The sequence below is a fragment of the Quercus robur genome, chromosome 12 (assembly GCF_932294415.1).
Source record: "Quercus robur chromosome 12, dhQueRobu3.1, whole genome shotgun sequence".
NCBI lineage: Eukaryota > Viridiplantae > Streptophyta > Magnoliopsida > Fagales > Fagaceae > Quercus > Quercus robur.
In genome coordinates, this window is record NC_065545.1 from 26949085 (window position 1) to 26967062 (window position 17978).

The 17978-nt window shown below is 41.9% G+C and overlaps 2 protein-coding genes across 2 annotated transcripts; both read right to left on the reverse strand.

The window, feature by feature from the left end:
- Window positions 1–8998: 8998 nt before the first annotated feature.
- LOC126708323 (uncharacterized) lies at window positions 8999–9703 on the reverse strand. Its single transcript, XM_050408120.1, has one exon. The coding sequence runs from the start codon at window positions 9701–9703 to the stop codon at window positions 8999–9001; it is 705 nt and encodes a 234-aa protein (XP_050264077.1).
- A 1357-nt stretch (window positions 9704–11060) lies between these two features.
- On the reverse strand, window positions 11061–16001 carry LOC126709292 (nitrogen regulatory protein P-II homolog). The gene is made up of 8 exons (XM_050409479.1): window positions 15632–16001; window positions 15464–15509; window positions 15219–15246; window positions 13552–13639; window positions 13140–13207; window positions 12903–12972; window positions 11419–11454; window positions 11061–11310 (listed from the first exon to the last, which is right to left on the reverse strand). Exons 1-8 carry the CDS (start codon window positions 15852–15854, stop codon window positions 11246–11248), a joined length of 624 nt encoding a protein of 207 aa, XP_050265436.1. The 5' UTR covers window positions 15855–16001; the 3' UTR covers window positions 11061–11245.
- Window positions 16002–17978: the final 1977 nt, after the last annotated feature.

A 17978-nucleotide genomic window follows, 5' to 3' on the forward strand; every position in this document is an offset into this window, starting at 1 on the left:
AGGTTCTGCCGAGCACTTAAATGGGCGATGTGACCGGACAATATGACCGAGCATGTATATAGTGCCTAGAAATGGTTTCCCGAGCAACTTGCAAGCAGGGCGTATGCAGTCCATTTTTTAGTATTCGGACAACACTCAGTTCAAATTGGTAGTTATTGTGGGCTTGGGCCGGGGCTTTTGTTGATGTGAAGATTGGACCTCCGGCCCATATCATTAATTCATGGTCCAAGGCCCAATATGAACTTGAACGTTAGGTGTCGTACAATAGCCCCCCCTTGAGCCCCCGGGGACGAATCAAGGAGTCAGAGAGGCAGTGTTTTGCCCGAGAAATCCAACGGATGTGTTTGGGTGGTTACAGCGGTCCATAAAGGCACTCCTCAAAAGACGCGTCGCTTCAGACCCTCTAGTTTTGCCGTCATTATTACCTGGCGGTTCACAAACCGAGGTGCGCGTGTGGATTGCTCTGGACATTTCTAAGGTCACTCCCTTTTACTTCATTAGTGCTCATTAATGTTAATTATTGTACACCAACTGATGCTTTTCCTTGGCTCTTATAAATAGTTCATCTTAATCCATTTTCTCATTTTGCACTCTCTGTTACTTCAAAATCTCTCTCTACCGAGCATTCTCCTACGTTCTAGTTCATTAACTCAGAATCCTCCTCTCCCTTAGAGCTAGAAGTAAGCCTTCTTCCCCTTTCCTTTGTTTTTATTTCCCTCCCCACAGCCCTTTTTAATTTCTAGGCTTAGGATGGGTTTTGCTTATCTCTTGAACACCGGAGCACCCTTAGCCGCTTTTAGGCAAACCTTTAGCGACCTTGATGATGCGGAGTTGGCTTATTGCCATGAAAGTGAGATCACCCTCCACAGAGGGGCAGGCACAGCCTTTTTTCCATTGATGTCCATCCTAGAAGGCGGGGCCAGGTTTCCCATAGACCCGCTTCTACTTAACACCCTTAGATACTACGGATTAAGTCCCGACCAACTCCCCCCCGACTTTTACTGGGTAGTGAGTTGTGTGGGTAGGCTGAACCAAACGTTCGGCTTGCAATTAGACCACCACGACGTAAACCACATGTACAACCTTTGTGGAAAGAAGAAATCAAATTACTACTTAAAGACTAGAGATACAAGGGTACGACTGATTTCATGTTTGCCGGACTCTAATAGGAATTCCGCCGGGGAATATATCCGGGTGCGCGACAATTGGTTTGCCGGTGACATCCCTCCCCCTTTGTCATGGCGCGAAGTTGGTTCGTCCTAACCTCTAATTTCTCACATATCCTAAATTAGTAAATACTTTATTTACTCTAACCCTGATTTGTTTTCTTTTGCTGCAGACGGTTTAGTGTTCACTCAGGACATAAGAACAGTTCACGTTTGGGACCTGAATTTTGTGCTAAGATCTGAAATCTTTGTGCACCGGGACAAGCAACTCCACGCGTCTCACCTTATTCTCGGCGTGGACCCGGTGTACTCCACTTGGCAACCTTTCAGCCAAGCCCTCATTGTTGATAGTCTGCTCCTTTCTTATATAGATGTTCGGCACGCGAACTTCCTTCCCCCCAACTTTACTGTAGGCGAAGCCCGAGACTTCGGCTCGCGGTACACCTGTTCGGATGAACTCGCGCCTATAAGGGACAAATCAGCCGAAGTAGCATTCAAATATCTCCGGGAACGTGCTCACAAGGCCGTTCAGCTTGAAGCCATACCAGCCGAACCCGAGAATCCAATTCAAGTAGCCACGCAAGAAGCCGCGAAATCTAGTGACTCTTCCAGGACACACTCTATTCCTGAAGACATGGTGACCAGAAAGACTTTGACTGTCAGCTGTTTCATTCCTAAGGCAAGCCAGGCCATTCAGCAGTAGCAACCACCTCAAGGGCGCGTCCCGGCTCCTCCCGCTCATCCTCGACCTCCCCCTTCCTTTGGGCGGCAACGTAAGAGACAAAGGATTGCCGATCTATCCTTCACCGGCTCGGGAGAAGGTCAAGTCCAAACTCCCCACCAACCTTCTCAGGGTATCACCATTCAAGAGCCACCAGCCCAGGTTGGAACGAATGTGGCCTCATCCTCTAGACCAGCGCAGCTGTGGCAACCAACGTATGAGCTAGATGGCACGCCTTTTTCGGCTAGTGTAAGCGTCCGGGCATGGGAGAAAGGTGAAAAGGGCCGTGTTGCCCAAAGCTTGGTCCACGGTCTCCTTCTACCTGAGGATGTGAATGCGTTTGCTGATGGGATCGATGAGTCCATGGGGAGAAGACTCCAATGGCACACTATCGCGGTAAGTTCTCTTCCTTTGCACTCTTATTTTTTTCTTTTGCGCACGTCCTTATATTTTTCGTGTTCGTTGTAACTTTAAGTTACCGTGTGTGAATAACATTGTCTTTAACAGGCCGCCTAGCTAGCCCATATACTGAACGAGAGGGTGAAGGATCTTGCTGAGGAGGTTGATTAGGAGAAAGCCGATAGGAAAGAGGCTGTGAAAACGGCCAAGGAGAAAACAAAAACTGCTGAGTCTGCCAAAAAGAGGCTACTGCTGCGGAGAAATCCCGGGCCTCGGTAGAGAAGAGATCAGCGGAGCTGGTGACGGGGCAGAATGAAATAGAAGTGAAGCTGGCCGAAGCAGTGAGTTTGAACTCTACTCTGTCCAAAGAAGTTGCTAATTTGCGGGCGACCCTTGAAGCGTGTGATAGTAAGTGGTATGATGAAGGGTTTGCTGATGCAGAGAAGGGTGTGGAGTCGGTGGTGATGCAAGTTCAGCAACTATCTTTCCAGGAGGGTTGGATGGTTGCTCTGCATGCCCTAGGAGTGCCCGAGGACTCCCCTCTTAGGGACCCTGGTTAGATCCCCGTTCCAGTTTCTGCCCCTACCGCTCAGAACCCAGCCGGTCCAAACGATAAAAAGGAGACGGATAGCTTGAGGGAGTTGGTGGAGCAGATTGATGCCCACGTGGAGATGATTGGGATAGAAGTAACCAGCAACCCCCCCCCCCCACTGAAGGACCTCATGGTGAAGATGTTCATCCCCAACCTCTTGCACCCGAGCACCACTCCGCCAAGATGACCTCCGAGATGCAACCCGTGGATCTTTCCTCCTGACTGCCGAATCTGCTCTACTTTACTTCTATTTGCTTTTATTTTAACAGATTTTTATTTCGAGTTGGTTTGCCCATGTTGCTGGGCTGTGGCGACTAAACAGTTATTTCCTGTTTTTTTTTTTTTTTACTAAACAGCTTACTTGATTTCTGAATTTGAACTTATTATCACCGGGTTTTAGTGATGAAGTAATTGATTAATCATGCTTGGTTTTGATTTGTGTTTATTTGCCGATCAGTTGTGATTATGCATGTATATTTTATCCTTCTTGTGTATGCTTCAAAGTTTCCGTGCATGCATGTACGGTTTTCCCTTGTTGGGTGATAGGGATTGAACCGAGAAGTCAGATTATGCTCTTTGGGAATTCTAAGTAAATTTTCCACCTGCTCGGTGACGGGAATCGAACCGAGAAGCAGGCTTCTATCTTTAGAAATGTTTTAAGTGAGGTTTCCACCTGCTCGGTGATAGGAATCAAACTGAGAAGCAGGCTTCTGTCCTTAGAAAATTTTGAGTAAGGTTTCCACCTGCTCGCTGATAGGGATCGAACCGAGAAGTAGGCTTCTGTCCTTAGAAAAGTTTTAGCAAGGTTTCCGCCTGCTCGGTGATAGGGATCGAACCGAGAAGCAGGCTTCTGCCCTTAGAAAATTGAGTAAGGTTTCCACCTGCTCGGTGATAGAAATCGAACCGAGAAGCAGGCTCTTGTCCTTAGAAAAGTTTGAGTAAGGTTTCCATCTGCTCGGTGATAGGGATCGAACCGAGAAGTAGGCTTTTGTCCTTAGAAAAGTTTGAGTAAGGTTTCCGCCTACTTGGTGATAGGGATCGAACCGAGAAGCAGGCTTCTGTCCTTAGAAAATTGAGTAAGGTTTCCACCTGCTCGGTGATAAGGATCGAACCGAGAAGCAGGCTTCTGTCCTTAGAAAAGTTTTTTAGCTGCTTGAATTTCCTTAGCTTCCCCCGTGTCCATCAACCGGACATAGTGAATAAAAAGAATTTGCCTGGCAAGTACGAACTAGTTGCATCGTTATCATATGAGTTAGTACAATGTACATTTTTTCATGCATGAACGGTCAATGATAAAACTTCTTAAGATTATAAGCATTCTAAGGTCGGGGCAATGGTACTTCGTTCATGTCTTCCAGATAATACGCCCCCACACCTGCAATGGTTGTAATTCTATACAGTCCTTCCCAAGTTTGGGCTAGCTTCCCGGCATTTGTATCTCGCATGCTTCCTACTGCCCTTCTCAGTACCAAGTCTCCAGTGCTGAATTCTCTCACCCTTACACCTCGGTTGTAGCGCTGGGCAAGCTTTTGTTGATACTCCGCTAGTCTTATAGTCGCTGCTTCTCGATATTCTTCAAGTAAATCTAGGCGTTCCATCAGCTGACCTTCGTTCTATTTCGTATTGAATTCTGAGACTCGTGCGTTACATAAGTTAACCTCGGCTGGTATCATGGCTTCAGCCCCGTAAGTGAGAGAGAATAGGGTTTCCCCCGTGGACCTCCAAGGAGTTGTCTAGTATGCCCACAAAACATTGGGTAGTTCCTCGGCCCAGTTGCCTTTCGCTCCTTCCAACCTTCGCTTCAAGCCGTTCACGATTACCTTGTTCACGACCTCAACCTGGCCATTGCCCTGGGGATACGCTGGAGTAGAGTACTTGTTCCTGATACCGAGATTGTTACAAAATTCGTAAAAACCTCGGCTATCAAATTGGAGCCCGTTATCAGATATAAGGGAGTCCGGGACCCCGAACCTGGTGATTATATTCTTCCATACGAATTTCTTTACATCTACGTCCTGGAAATTGGCTAAAGCCTCTGCCTCTGCCTCTGCCTTTGCCTTTGCCCATTTGGTGAAGTAATCGACGGCAACCAACACGAATCTTCGATTGCCCGTTGCTCGGGGAAAAGGCCCGAGTATGTCCAGCCTCCATTATGCGAAGGGCCAAGGACTGCTAATCGGGTTCAAATGCTTGACAAGTCGGTGTATCAGAGGGGCGTGCTTCTAACACTGCACACACTTCCGAACGTACTCTGCGGTGTCCTTCTACATCTGGGGCCACCAGAATCCCTGAGTCATTGCCTGGTGTACCAGTGCCCGTCCCCCTACGTGGCTGCCGCATACCCCTTCATGCAACTCGGCCAGGAGTTGGCCTACTTTCTCTAGGTGTAAGCATGAAAGATATGGTCCTCCGAACGACCTACAATAGAGTTTCTGGTCTCCGGACAACCAATACCGGGCAGCCACCCTGCGGACCTTGTTGGCCTTTTTCTCATCGTCCGGAATTCGGTCATCGGCTAAGAAATTTATGATGGGATCCATCTAGCTCGGGCTAAGTATTGTGACTGCCGCGACTTCGACTCTCGCAGCCCCCTCATTTCCTGCCACCTTGATGCTGGGCTCGGGGACGAGTTCCACCTTGATAAGTCGGGGAATATCATTGGCAATTGACGATGCCAAAGTGGCGAGAGAGTCGGCATGTCTGTTTTGTGCCCGGGACACTTGAATCACCTTCACCGTACAAAAGCCGTCTATGACCTGCTTCACCAAATCTAAGTATGCTTTCATCCGAGGATCTCGAGCCTCAAAACTCCCCTGCACCTGGTCGACTATGAGCCTTGAATCCGAATAAACTTCTACATCCCAGGCTTCTAACCTTGAAACTGCCCTCAATCCGGCAAGCAAAACTTCATACTCTGCCTTGTTGTTGGAGGCGTTAGATCCCAACCTAAATGAATGTTCCAAGAGAATTCCCTCCAGGGTAATTATGACTATCCCGGCTCTGACCCCTTTGGCGCTGGAAGCCCCATCCACATGTACCTTCCACGGTCGGTGTTCCAACTGACAGACCATCTCCCCTTTAGGAGAGAATTCTGCTACAAAATCAGCTAATACTTGCCCCTTTACTGCACTTCTCAGCTTATACCTCACATTGAATGCCCCGAGCCGTGTCCCCCATTTAGCTATTCGCCCCATGAGATCAGATCTCTTCAACAATGACTGTAGGGGATGTTCGGTCAGCACATATACGGTATGGACTTGAAAGTACTGAGGTAATTTCCTGATGGCATGCACTAGGGCCAGCACCAATTTCACCAAGGGCAAATACCTGGTCTCGGCGCCGACTAAAGTCTTGCTAATATAATACACGGGTTGTTGTACTCCCCGGTCCCTTAAAAGCACAACACTTACAGCATGCTCGGATATCGAGAGGTACATGAACAATTCCTCTTCGGGCTCTGGTGCACTCAACATCGGTGCTCGCATTAAGTACTCCTTAAGGTTCTGGAAAGCCTTCTCGCATTCATCATCCCACCAAAATCCCTTCCACTTCTTCAAAAGCTGATAAAATGGACTGCAATGATCTAAAAATTTTGAGATGAACTGGTTGAGAGCGGCCAGCATCCCGGTTAACACCTATACTTCTTTCGGGTTGCTCGGTGACCGGAGATGCTTCACAACCTCTATTTGGTCAGGATTGACCTCTATCCCCTTGTTGGTGATCAAGTACCAAAAAAATGTGCTAGCCCTCACTCCAAAGGCGCATTTTTTCTGTATTAAGACGCAATCTGTGCTTTTGCAACACCTCGAATACCCCCTGAAGATCCTTTACATGTCGGGCTTCTAGCTTGCTTTTTACCACCATATCCTTGATATACACTTCGACCGTATGCCCAATTTTATCCCGAAACATCCTCGTCATCATCTGCTGGTATGTTGCCCCAGCATTTTTTAGCCCAAAAGGCATCACGGTGTAATGATAATTAGCATCGGGGGATATGAACACCGTTTTCTCCTGGTCTTCACCGGCTAGGGCAATCTGATGGTACCCTTGAAAAGCATCCAGGAAACTCATCCTCGAGTGCCTGTAAATGGCGTCCACTAATTGATCAATCTTTGGCATGGGGAACGAGTCCTTTGGGCATGCCCGGTTCAAATCCGTGAAATTCACACAAACCCTCCATTTGCCATTCTTCTTCCGGACAACCACGGTATTTGCCAACCATTCCGGGAAAAAGGTCTCATTTATTGCGCTTGCCTCCTTCAGCTTCTCTACCTCCTGTCTTACTGCCTCAACATGGTCTTTGGCTGACCTTCTCGGCTTCTGCTTCTTCAGGGGATATGAGGGGTCTACATTAAGCTTATGGGCGATAAACCAGAGATCAACCCCGGGAACTTCATAAGGATTGCAAGCAAAAACATCTATGTTTTGAACCAGAAACAGCAATACTTGGACTCTTTCCTCGCTACTCATGCTTGCTCCAACCTGAAAATATTTATTTGTGTCCGGCAGTATTTTTACCTTTACTAACTCCTCAGCGCAGCCAGCCCCCATTCCTTCTCGGGGCTCCTTTAATTGCTATAAAGGGTATTTTCGGGATGCATCTTCCCGTTTAACATGCTCCTGTTCGGACCGCCCAGTCCCCTCATCTCCTACCAGTTGTCCGGTGATTTCTCCCTGACTGACTTGATTCCTTCGCTTCCAATTCAGTACGGCGGTAAGACACTGTCTGGCTGCTTGCTGGTCTCCTCTTATCACGGTGACACCTTGTTCGGTTGGGAACTTAATCTTTACATGTAGCGTTGATGGGACGACCCTCATTGAGTGGATTCACGGTCTTCCCAGGATGGCAATATATGGGGAAAATGAACTTACTATTGTGAATGCCACAGCCACCTTTTTCCCTCCCATAATCACGGGAAGAGAGATTTTCCCCTTAGGAATCACTACTTTGCCATTGAACCCAACCAAAGGTGAAGTGTGCTTCATCAGGTCCTCCTTCTTTAGACCGAGTCCCTTGAACAGATCAGGGTACATCACGTCGGCCCCACTTCCCTGGCCTATCATCACCCTTTTTACTAAGAAGCCGCTTATCCGGGCCGTGACCACTAATACGTCATCATGTGACTGGATCGTCCCCTCCAAATCGTCATCGTCAAATGAGAAGAGCTGCCGTACAAACTTCATCTTCTTGCCCGACGACTGTAGATCCGGGTTACCCTTTACCGGTACCACTGTCAACACTTCTTTCCTCCTTCCTACAATGAGCTTCTCCGGAGCAACATAGATTACTTCAATAACCCCTACAGGGGGTAGGAGAGGGTTCCCCCTTTTCTGGTTATCTTGCCCTACAACTTTGTCCCCCGAGTCTGGCATGAAATCCTTTAAGTGCCTGTCCTTGACTAGTTGCCCGAGGTGATCCTTTAATACCCGGCATTGTTCGGTGGTATGACCCTTGTCTCGATGATAAGCGCAGTACAGATTCTGATTCCTTTTGGATGGGTCCCCTCCCATCTTGTTTGGCCATCGAAAATACGGCTCATGTTTGATCCGGTCAAGAATCCTGTGTACCAGTTCCTTAAACATTACATTCACTTCTCCCATTTGTGTGGCCGGCTCTTGAATCGCCAAACCCCACGAGGCCTGAACGGGAAACCTGTCTGCCGGGGACGATTCATCATCGGCGCTTGACCTTTGCTCTGCAATCGGTCATCTTCTAATCGTTTGTATTCCTCGATGCGTCTCATAAGCTGCCGCAGCCTTCGGGAGGCTTCTTGGTTAACGACTCTCGTAGCCCGAAATCCTCGGGCAACCCCATCCTAAATGTGCTTGCTGCAACCCTTTCGTTATCCCCGCCTATCTCATTGTATAGCTCCCAATACCGGCTGGCCTAACTACAGAGGGTCTCTCCCGCCCTCATTTTCATTGAGAGAAGCGCGTCTACTAGTTGAGGTCTCGGCTGCACGTCACAAACCGGACGCCGAACTCTTGAATCAGCTCGGAGAAACTACGTATGGATCCTTTTCGTAACCCGTTAAACCACCTCAAAGCAATTGGTCCTAAACTCGAAGGAAATACCTTGCACATGAGCGTATCGTTATGAGTATGCAAAGACATCATCTAAATATAATGGTTGATGTGTTCTACCGGATCAATCTTCCCGTCATAGTAGTTAAACGGTGGACAGGCAAACCTGTCTAGCATTTCGACACGCTCGATTTCGTTCGAAAACGGGGATCGAGCTGCTTTTCGCAGAGCACGACTCATGGCATCCATGGCAGCATTCCGAGGTTGCCTTTCTTTTGGGGAGAGCGAGTCTCTCCCTTGATTTTCTCGAGAATGTGAACGGTCTTGACGTTGCCCCGATTCCCGGGAGGGAGACCGGCTCCTATTTCGTTGAGACCCTCTCGAGTGCGAACGGTTTTGGTATTGAAGGAATTCCCGGGAATGTGAACGACTTCGCCGTAGTCGAGGTCCAGACTGATTAGATCCCTCTTCGTATCTATTTCCCCCAATTCCAACCTCCTGTTGCCGGTCATTTCTGTCTCCTCTCCGGCGCCTACCTCTCACCTCTAGCTCCAAACCCCTGACTAGTCTGCGGAGCCATTCGAGCTCTTTATCCCGTTCCTCCTTCTGCCTTTGTCCCGTAGCACTAGAAATCATCCGTTGGGTTTGGTACGACCCCTTTCCTATGTCGGACATCACTTTTTGTTGGTCGTGCCCCCTATCTTTTCGTTCTTTCTGTTTGCGCTCTCGCCAACTTGACCCCTGAGAAAACCCTACGGATCCAGTTCCCGCATGGTCCCCCGAATTCCTTTCAGACATTTTCCCCGAGCTTGAGTCCTTCTAGAACCACAGCGTCGTAGGAGAGCCCTACGGTAGGCGCCAATTGTAGGCTCCAAAGATGGGCTTGCTGGGCCAAACCACTATTTGGGCTCACAATTTATTTATCTGGTGGGTCTAGGTATCCTATCTTAGGTTGTTCTAGGCTAAGGGACCCAATAAGATCACTTTCCTCTCTTTTTCAATGTTATCTTCTTCTCAGATCCTCTCCTACTCTCTCTCTCCCTCTCTCTCTTTTCTTTCCTCAAAATTGCATCCCCTTCCTCTTCCTTCATTTCTCCTATTTATAGCCTTTGTTAACGGGATGATTATCATTATCTTCTTCCTTAGTGCAAAGAAAGGTCCAATGTTGATAGACTTAAGTGGATTTTTAGGTACGAGTGGCTTTGGGAATGGTTCCCACTTCAGTACATGTGTTCAGCAGCGAAGTTTCCTAAGGTTCTGTTGAGCACTTAAATGGCGATGTGACCGGGCAATTTGACCGAGCATGTATATAGTGCCTGGAAATGGTTTCCCGAGCAGCTTGCGAGCGGGGCGTATGCAGTCCGTTTTTTAGTATCCGGACAACACTTAGTTCAGATTGGTAATTATTGTGGGCTTGGGCCGAGGCTTTTGTTGATGTGAAGGTTGGACCCCCAGCCCATATCATTAATTCATGGTCCAAGGCAAAATATGAACTTGGACGTTAGGTGCCGTACAAAATCTATCTTTGAGTTAACTTTTTTCTTTTTGGGTGATTCTCAATCAAATTATTTCAAGCATGATTGGAAGTAAACCATTGAGATTAACTAAAACCGCTGCTTGATTATTCCTTCTTACTTTCTCCTTAGTTTAGATCTTTACAATGGGACAATTTCCAAATAAAAGTTGATTTTAGAATGAGCTCACTTTTCCAAAACAGGAGGGTAGTTAGGCTCATGTTACGGTAGCCTGAGTGGAATAAAACAGCTGTTATGATTTGTTTGCAGTCTTTTTGCTAGTGTGGGTTTAATTTGGGTTTTGCTTGGACTCAACTCTATATTGAGAGGGAGATTTTTATGGGAAATTTCCATGCCTGTTGAGTGTTCTTGGAGTTGGGAGCAAAATACTTCAACTGAGGACTGAATGTAGGCAATTGATGAGATATGAGGGTAGGGAATGGTAAAGCTTATTTCCACTTGGGATGACTCTTGGCACCCTGTTGGTCCTCTTTGTAGAAGCGCTAGATCAAAGGAGTTAGTCCAAATTCAAACAAAAATTGATTGATATTTCAGTTGGGGAGTTGAGGATGTAGAAGTGTGGCTACCTGCTTCTTGTAAAAAGTATATACCTGCAATGATACTTGGAAGGCCATCAGAAAGAGAGAAGCAATGATACTAGTCTTTTATTTTATTTCTACTCTTCACAAGAGAACACTTAACAAACAAGAGCATATTTTTAGCTCTTAAGGAGAATGGACAGAATTGGATTTGGGAATGTTTAAAGCAGGTTGCAGTAAAGAGGCTTAGTCGCTAGTCTGACACTGCTCATTTAAACTCTCACAGGTCAAGCAGGAACGGATGTGTCAGCTCGCCCTCCGGCCATCCTCTCTGCCTGCTCCCCACGTTCCCCTGAAAATCAGATATCAAAGATTACTTGGATACATTCTGCATGGTAATACAAATAAGGAAATGATAAAGTATCACAAAGTTTTGATCACTCAAAAAGCAATGAGTTACCAGTGCGAACTCTTATAACATCTGAGACAGGAACCACTGCACAATCAATGAAAATGCATTACAGGTTTGATTTAAAAAAGCTGAAGCAAACTAATTACTAATAGAATCCACAAACTGATTTGTTTCAAAATTAACTGTAGCTATGATTAAATTACGCAAGCAACAAATAACTTGGTTATAATGGAAGACCCAATTTCATGTATCTGGGTTTTCTTTCAAAATGGCCAGCCTGATTATCTGGTTTTTACTTTCTAAGTGGCCAGCCTCAACCAACTTGGCTAACCTACCACCCTGTACTTCAAATACAGGTCACTTTTGTTAGACTTTGGCGAAGTAATTTGTTATAAAACGTTCCACATGATGTGATAAATACTAATGCAGTTATATAGTCTGATAAGTATACATATTAAAGTTTAACTACATCCCTAATTAGCCAACTGACTTTCAATAAAGCATATGTAGGAACTTTACTAATTGAAGAAAAGATGTTTCACCAAGCATTATATTCGAGTGGATGACATATTTGAGTGGATGACATGAATTTCTTAAGTACGTTCCAGAGTAGCACATTTTTAGATATCCACTCCTAGTTTACTTGTAGCCAGTGCAGTATGAAAAAAGTAGCATTGCTTCAGATTGTTGTGAAGATGTGCCCAGAAAGAAATGCAGAGTCCTAAGCAAGCCATAAAGGCTATAGGTGTCAGAATAAAATAACTTTTATTTGCAACTGTGCACGTGAGTTTTCTTTCCCCAATCATTGTAGCTGTAAGGCTTCAGATTAAGGGAAAAACTACCATGAGATGTGTTCCATGTCCCTAAGAAAATGCAACTTTCATTCATTTGAAAAATTATAGTTTACCTGAAAAAGAAAATTTTATACATCTGGCTATCCCTAAAACCAAATAGAGGCAGTGTACAATTTTATGAAGACATAGTATGGATGACAAATATAGAAACAAGAAAATCCCTAAAATAATTTATTGGTTCATCTGCACTTAAGTATTTGAAGAGAAGGACTTGGATTTCAACTATTAGTTCAAGTGACTTGAATAAAGTATGAAAGGGGATATTTTTCTATTGATGAAATTGATGGATGGATTTAAGCATTATTAATATGTGAATTTGAAATTATTAGGCATAACCGTTTAAGATGTTTTCAAATCCATAAAACTTACAAGTGTTTTTGTTGGAACAAAATCCTCCAAGCTAAAATCTATCATGTGTTGTAAAATCATATTAAGTAATTTATACTAACAATTGTTTTTCAAATCCCTTGATTTTAAATCCTCAATCCAAATGGAACCTTACATAAAACATCTACCAAGATCCGAAAAAATAAAGGTGCATATAAATCAACTCTGGCCTAATTTTCCATTAACCTGGTTGTATACTTAGTGTTATGTATTAGCTTTAAAGTTCAACAAAAAGGCTTGAAGGAGTTAAAATCTACTCATCAGAATTGACTAAGAAATTTGAGATCTTACAGAAAATTTTTCCATCACCAATCTCTCCAGTCCTTGCCTCCCTGATTATCTTGTCTATTACTGCTTCAACCTAAGAGAGGATAATATGCAGGTATTAACTAGTAAAATTATAGTGACAAAATATACCATGACATTTTCCCATTTAACGAGCAGAAATGTGCCACATAGCTTCATGCTAGGGAAAAAAAGTTCAGTTTCTAGTTCAAACAAAAACTACCACTTTTTGACTCTTCATACCTGATCTTTGCTCACCACAATCTCCATTTTAATTTTAGCAACAAACTTGTCTTCAGAAAATTCAGAGCCTACAGGGTGATAAACAAGAACATTAAAAAAAGAAGAAAAAGAAGAAGGCCAAATCAACGACCATATGAGACCAACCAAAAGAGTTCTTTCTTCAATGCCAAAATAGGCAATATCAAAGAAACCCAACAAAGAAAATATTAAAGTAAAGGAAAGATCCATATCAAAGTATAATTATTCAGTCAATGAGCCATAAGTGTTTTAAATCTGATAGATTGGAAGTGAGCATTGTGAATAGAGGAGGGGATGCAATCATGCAAAAGGAATTTCTTTCATAAGAGATAAATCAAATTAACTAATCTACTAGGTAAATTTATTTCTAGCCATAATGAACCAACAAACTTACCACCCTGCCTTTCTGTTGAACCACCTTGAGCACCAAAGCCCCGAACATCAGATACCGTAACACCTCGAATTCCCATTTTCAATAGAGCCTTTATTTTTCAGAAAAGTAGCGAACATTAGTTCCACATCATTTGATTAATTAGCTTCATCAGAATCATGTTTTGGAGAATTTTAATAATTAGAGAAAAATGTAAAGCCGAATGTTGGCTAAAGCTGTGATTTTGTACAGCAGTGAAGGCATGTGCCTTTATGCAACTTTTGCATTAAAGTATAAATGATAGTTTGAAATAGTTTGAAAAGGTATTGCCAAATGGAAGCCAAAGAAATCATTATATAGCAATAGCTTTAAGATAAGGTTTTGTTTATGAATATAAGATGTATATAGCCACATGTGGAAGTCACTAATAGGGTCATTTACTTACCGTTGAAATAACTACCATGAATGGATGTCATAGTTGACTACCAAATAATTCTTGTCTATTAGTGATCGCCGCCTCATTCAACCTCTCACAAATAAATGTTCCGTGTTGCAATAACAGGCAACAGAAATTTTCAAGAGTTTCATGTGAGGTCACTATTGTGGAACTTTTACATAACTTTGAGAATGGACAAACTATTTCCATTACAGAATAGGGATCAGACAGAATTTTTCATGGTACGGTGATACCAACATTCTAGTTTGTTCGGCTGAAAAATCTTTTGGGGAAATCTCGATTTTTTCTCAGTAAAGTAGAATGCAGTTCCCAAGGGAAGTAGTTTATAGGTTATAGCCCTAAATGTTTTAATGATAAATGTGTCATTTTTTGGTGGTCCAGGTGGTGGTAATTATTTCAAGAAAACTAACCCAATTGTGTAGAACCTATTGGGAGCATCTTGTAGCTGCTATAAATTGCAGTAACAAAGAATGGCATTAAAAACCCTGAGAACAGCATGAGCTCTGGAAGAGCAGCGGGGATCTTGCCTCTGCTCTAAGGAAATGGCACTGGAGGAAGTATATAACTTGGTCTACAACTTTAAATCATGACAATAGTTACAACAGGACTGATAGAACAGCCTGTGGTTGGTTCTTTTGACATGCAGGGACAAGACATTCTAGTATATGACCACAAAATTCATAGGATCAATAAATGAGGGCTCTACACGAGATGAAATATGTCTTAACTAAAAATTTATCCATAAATTCTCTTCCTTCTCCAAATCAATCCCATAACTTCCTTCTCTATTCATCTCATGGTGTTATAGTGACATCTTGTAGCCACTGTGTCCAGTGGACCATACTCTCGCCTTTTACATGTAATTCTTGTAGCTTGCAATCTACTTTAACACAATTTCATTAACACAAAACACCACTAACTCACTACATTAGATTTTGTGGGCTAGAATATGCTCGCATATCTCAACTAAATTGGATTGATCATTTCATGACAGTAAAAATATTTCACAAATGCAAAAGCTATTGATGCGTATTTAAGAAGTTGACAGAAATCTGATAAAAGAGTGATTGTAATTACCATTTAGAGAGGCTAAACTTAACTTGAACTATTCAATTTTGCAACTAATGCCAGATACTTTAATTGCATAATTTTGAAAATTTTCTATCAGAAACCAAAAAAAAGAAAATCTATCTGTAATTACACAAAGTCATGGTCACGTTTCATTAAGCCTTACCGAAGAAACCTGCGGGACTCGCCAGGGCCTGTTTCATCCCAAATTCAGCAGCGAAACAAAGATAATGAAAACACAGTTAGGCAAATTCAAACTCAATAAGCTCATTTCAATATTAACAAAACAAAACCCATAATATATAATAAATCTTACAAAACAATGTGATAACACACACACGCTTTAAAAAATAATCTAACAAAGAAAAAAAAAAAACATAGTGAACAAAGCAAGGTGAGAACTATACGCACCTCAAAATAGCTTCCACTTTGTAAAATTTGGAGTCCGGGACATAACCTAAAAGGGCAAGCAAAGCAAGAAAATCAACAGCAACAAAAATGATTGACACCGAGTAACATTAACATTTTGATCGAAAACCCATTAATATTATCTGAGAAAAATGGGAGAGAGAGTAGTACCAGGAGAGGTCTGGGTCTGGGTCTGGGTCTGGGCTCTGATAATGGGAAGAATTGAGGGTTTCCTTGAGTGCTTAACAGTGACATTTAGGTGATGAGAGAAGTGGGAGTGTGTGAAGTTGGGGCGGGCAGAGAAGTCAAAGAGAGGGAGGTCTTTGAGGTGGGTATGGGAGTGGAAGGGACTAAGACTAAGGGCTCCACCACCTGGTTTCGCCATTGTAGCCATGGGTGTTGGTGGAGAGTGGAGAAGGTCCAGTCTCCGTCTCAGCAGGTAGCACAAGAAGTTCCTTTCCTGCCTCGAAGTTACCGCTATGCGTTTTTCTTTAGCAACCGAAAAGTGGGTTTCGGTTCGGCTTTGAAATGACGCATGGACACTTGGACAGGACGACGCTTGGATTTTTTTTTCTTTCTAAATGCTACTTACAAATTTCAACCCTTTTACCGCAACTCGAATGGCTATTTAAATGTGGTGGATATATCATTTTTCATGAAGAAAATATGGTGTGTATATTCCTATACCACTTACAATTAATCATATCATATGGCAAGTTATGATAAAAATTATATATATTTTTTTTATTGTGATTCTAGGAAACATTGTTGATTTATTTTTCCCTCTTCCATAAAATAAAATTATTGGTTTCATGCATAATGTGGAAACAATCAATTTCATAACTTTTTTTTTTCTTTTATAATTATTAAGATAATAAATTATAATTAATATACAATAAATGTGATGTTAATTGCGACCTTATATGAAAATAATGTTACATTAATCACAATCTATTATCTTATATATTGTAAAAATAAATAATTGAAAATTGTGAAAAAAAATATGTTGTATACATAACATTGTTAACGTTGAAAAGAAACCAAGGAAGTCAGTTTCAAATATGAATGAGAAAATGCCTTGTCATGTACGTCCTAAGTGTGCATAAATATATATATATATATATATATAATCATTGTTTTTCTCTTAAGCCCTCTAACAGTTAGTTTTTTTTTTTTTTTTTTTGGTTGTGTTGTTGTTGTTGTTGTTATCTCATTAATGTCGAAACCATCTAATTAAAGATGGTAAAATACCTCAAACTCGTTCCACACCCAACTTACCCCTGCTCCTACCCTGGAGAGAGATTAGGACACTTATGATTCAACCTTGACCTAACCTATTACCATAACTAATTTCATGATAAAAATTTAAATAACTTCTAACCATCTACACCTTTAAATTATAGAACCTAGTTTACAAATAATAATAATAATAATAATAATAATAATAATAATAATAAATTATAATTTATTGATGATGAAATAAAATTATTTACACATCACATGATTAATAACAAAAAAATACTAACAAAAGATCTGATTTGTCACAAAAATCTAAGGAATTAATTGCTCAATTGAAAGTGCAATAATCAAATTTGAGTTGTTGCCAACCTATTCTTTATGCACATGCTAAATTCCGTGCTATTCAATTCATAAATTCATATTTTATTCTTTCTCAAAAAAAAAAAAATCATCTTTTATGTGTGTGTGTGTGTGTCTTTTTTTTTTTTTTTTTTTTTTTTTTTTTTTTTTTAATAAAAATGAAATTTATACATTTTATAGATTAATCAGTTATTGATCTTTGATCATCTTGAAATTTCACAAGCAAAGACAGTGGAAGTAATGTAATCCAACGATCGATTTATCAAAATTTGCATCCAATAAAAAAATTAAGTGGTCTAACACAACTTAAAATTACATTAGGTGCAATGCTGAAATCTTGAATATTGATAATGCTTTTATTGTGGCTGATCACAGGCACCTCATTTCCCAATTTCCTCAAGTTAAATGTTCCACTACTATCGTGAAACTAATCAGTGTGTCGATGCTCTAGCTAGATTAGGATGCTTTCAATCCCCTGATTTTATATACTTCAATTCCTCTCCCCCTAGTATTTTGAATGTGTTTCTCTCTAATTTGTATGGACTCACTCAGATTAGGCTTTGCCCTCTATCTAATGTATCTATATCTTTTTAGTTGAATGATATTTCCAATTTACCAAAAAAAAAAAAAAAATACATTAGGTTTAGCTCTCTCTCTCTCTCTCTCTCTCTCTCTCTCTCTCTCTCTCTCTTTATATATATATATATATATATATATACACACACACACATATATAAATATAAATTCTTTATAAATTTGAGTACTAAGTACAAAATTTCATTCTTCATGATATATATTATTAAATGCCTCATAAATGATTGCAAAAAAAAAAGTTGAGTTTCTCCCCCTTCCAATCAATCATAATAACCCAAAATACATGATTGGTAAGTACTGTAAAACTTTAGCCTACAATTGAATT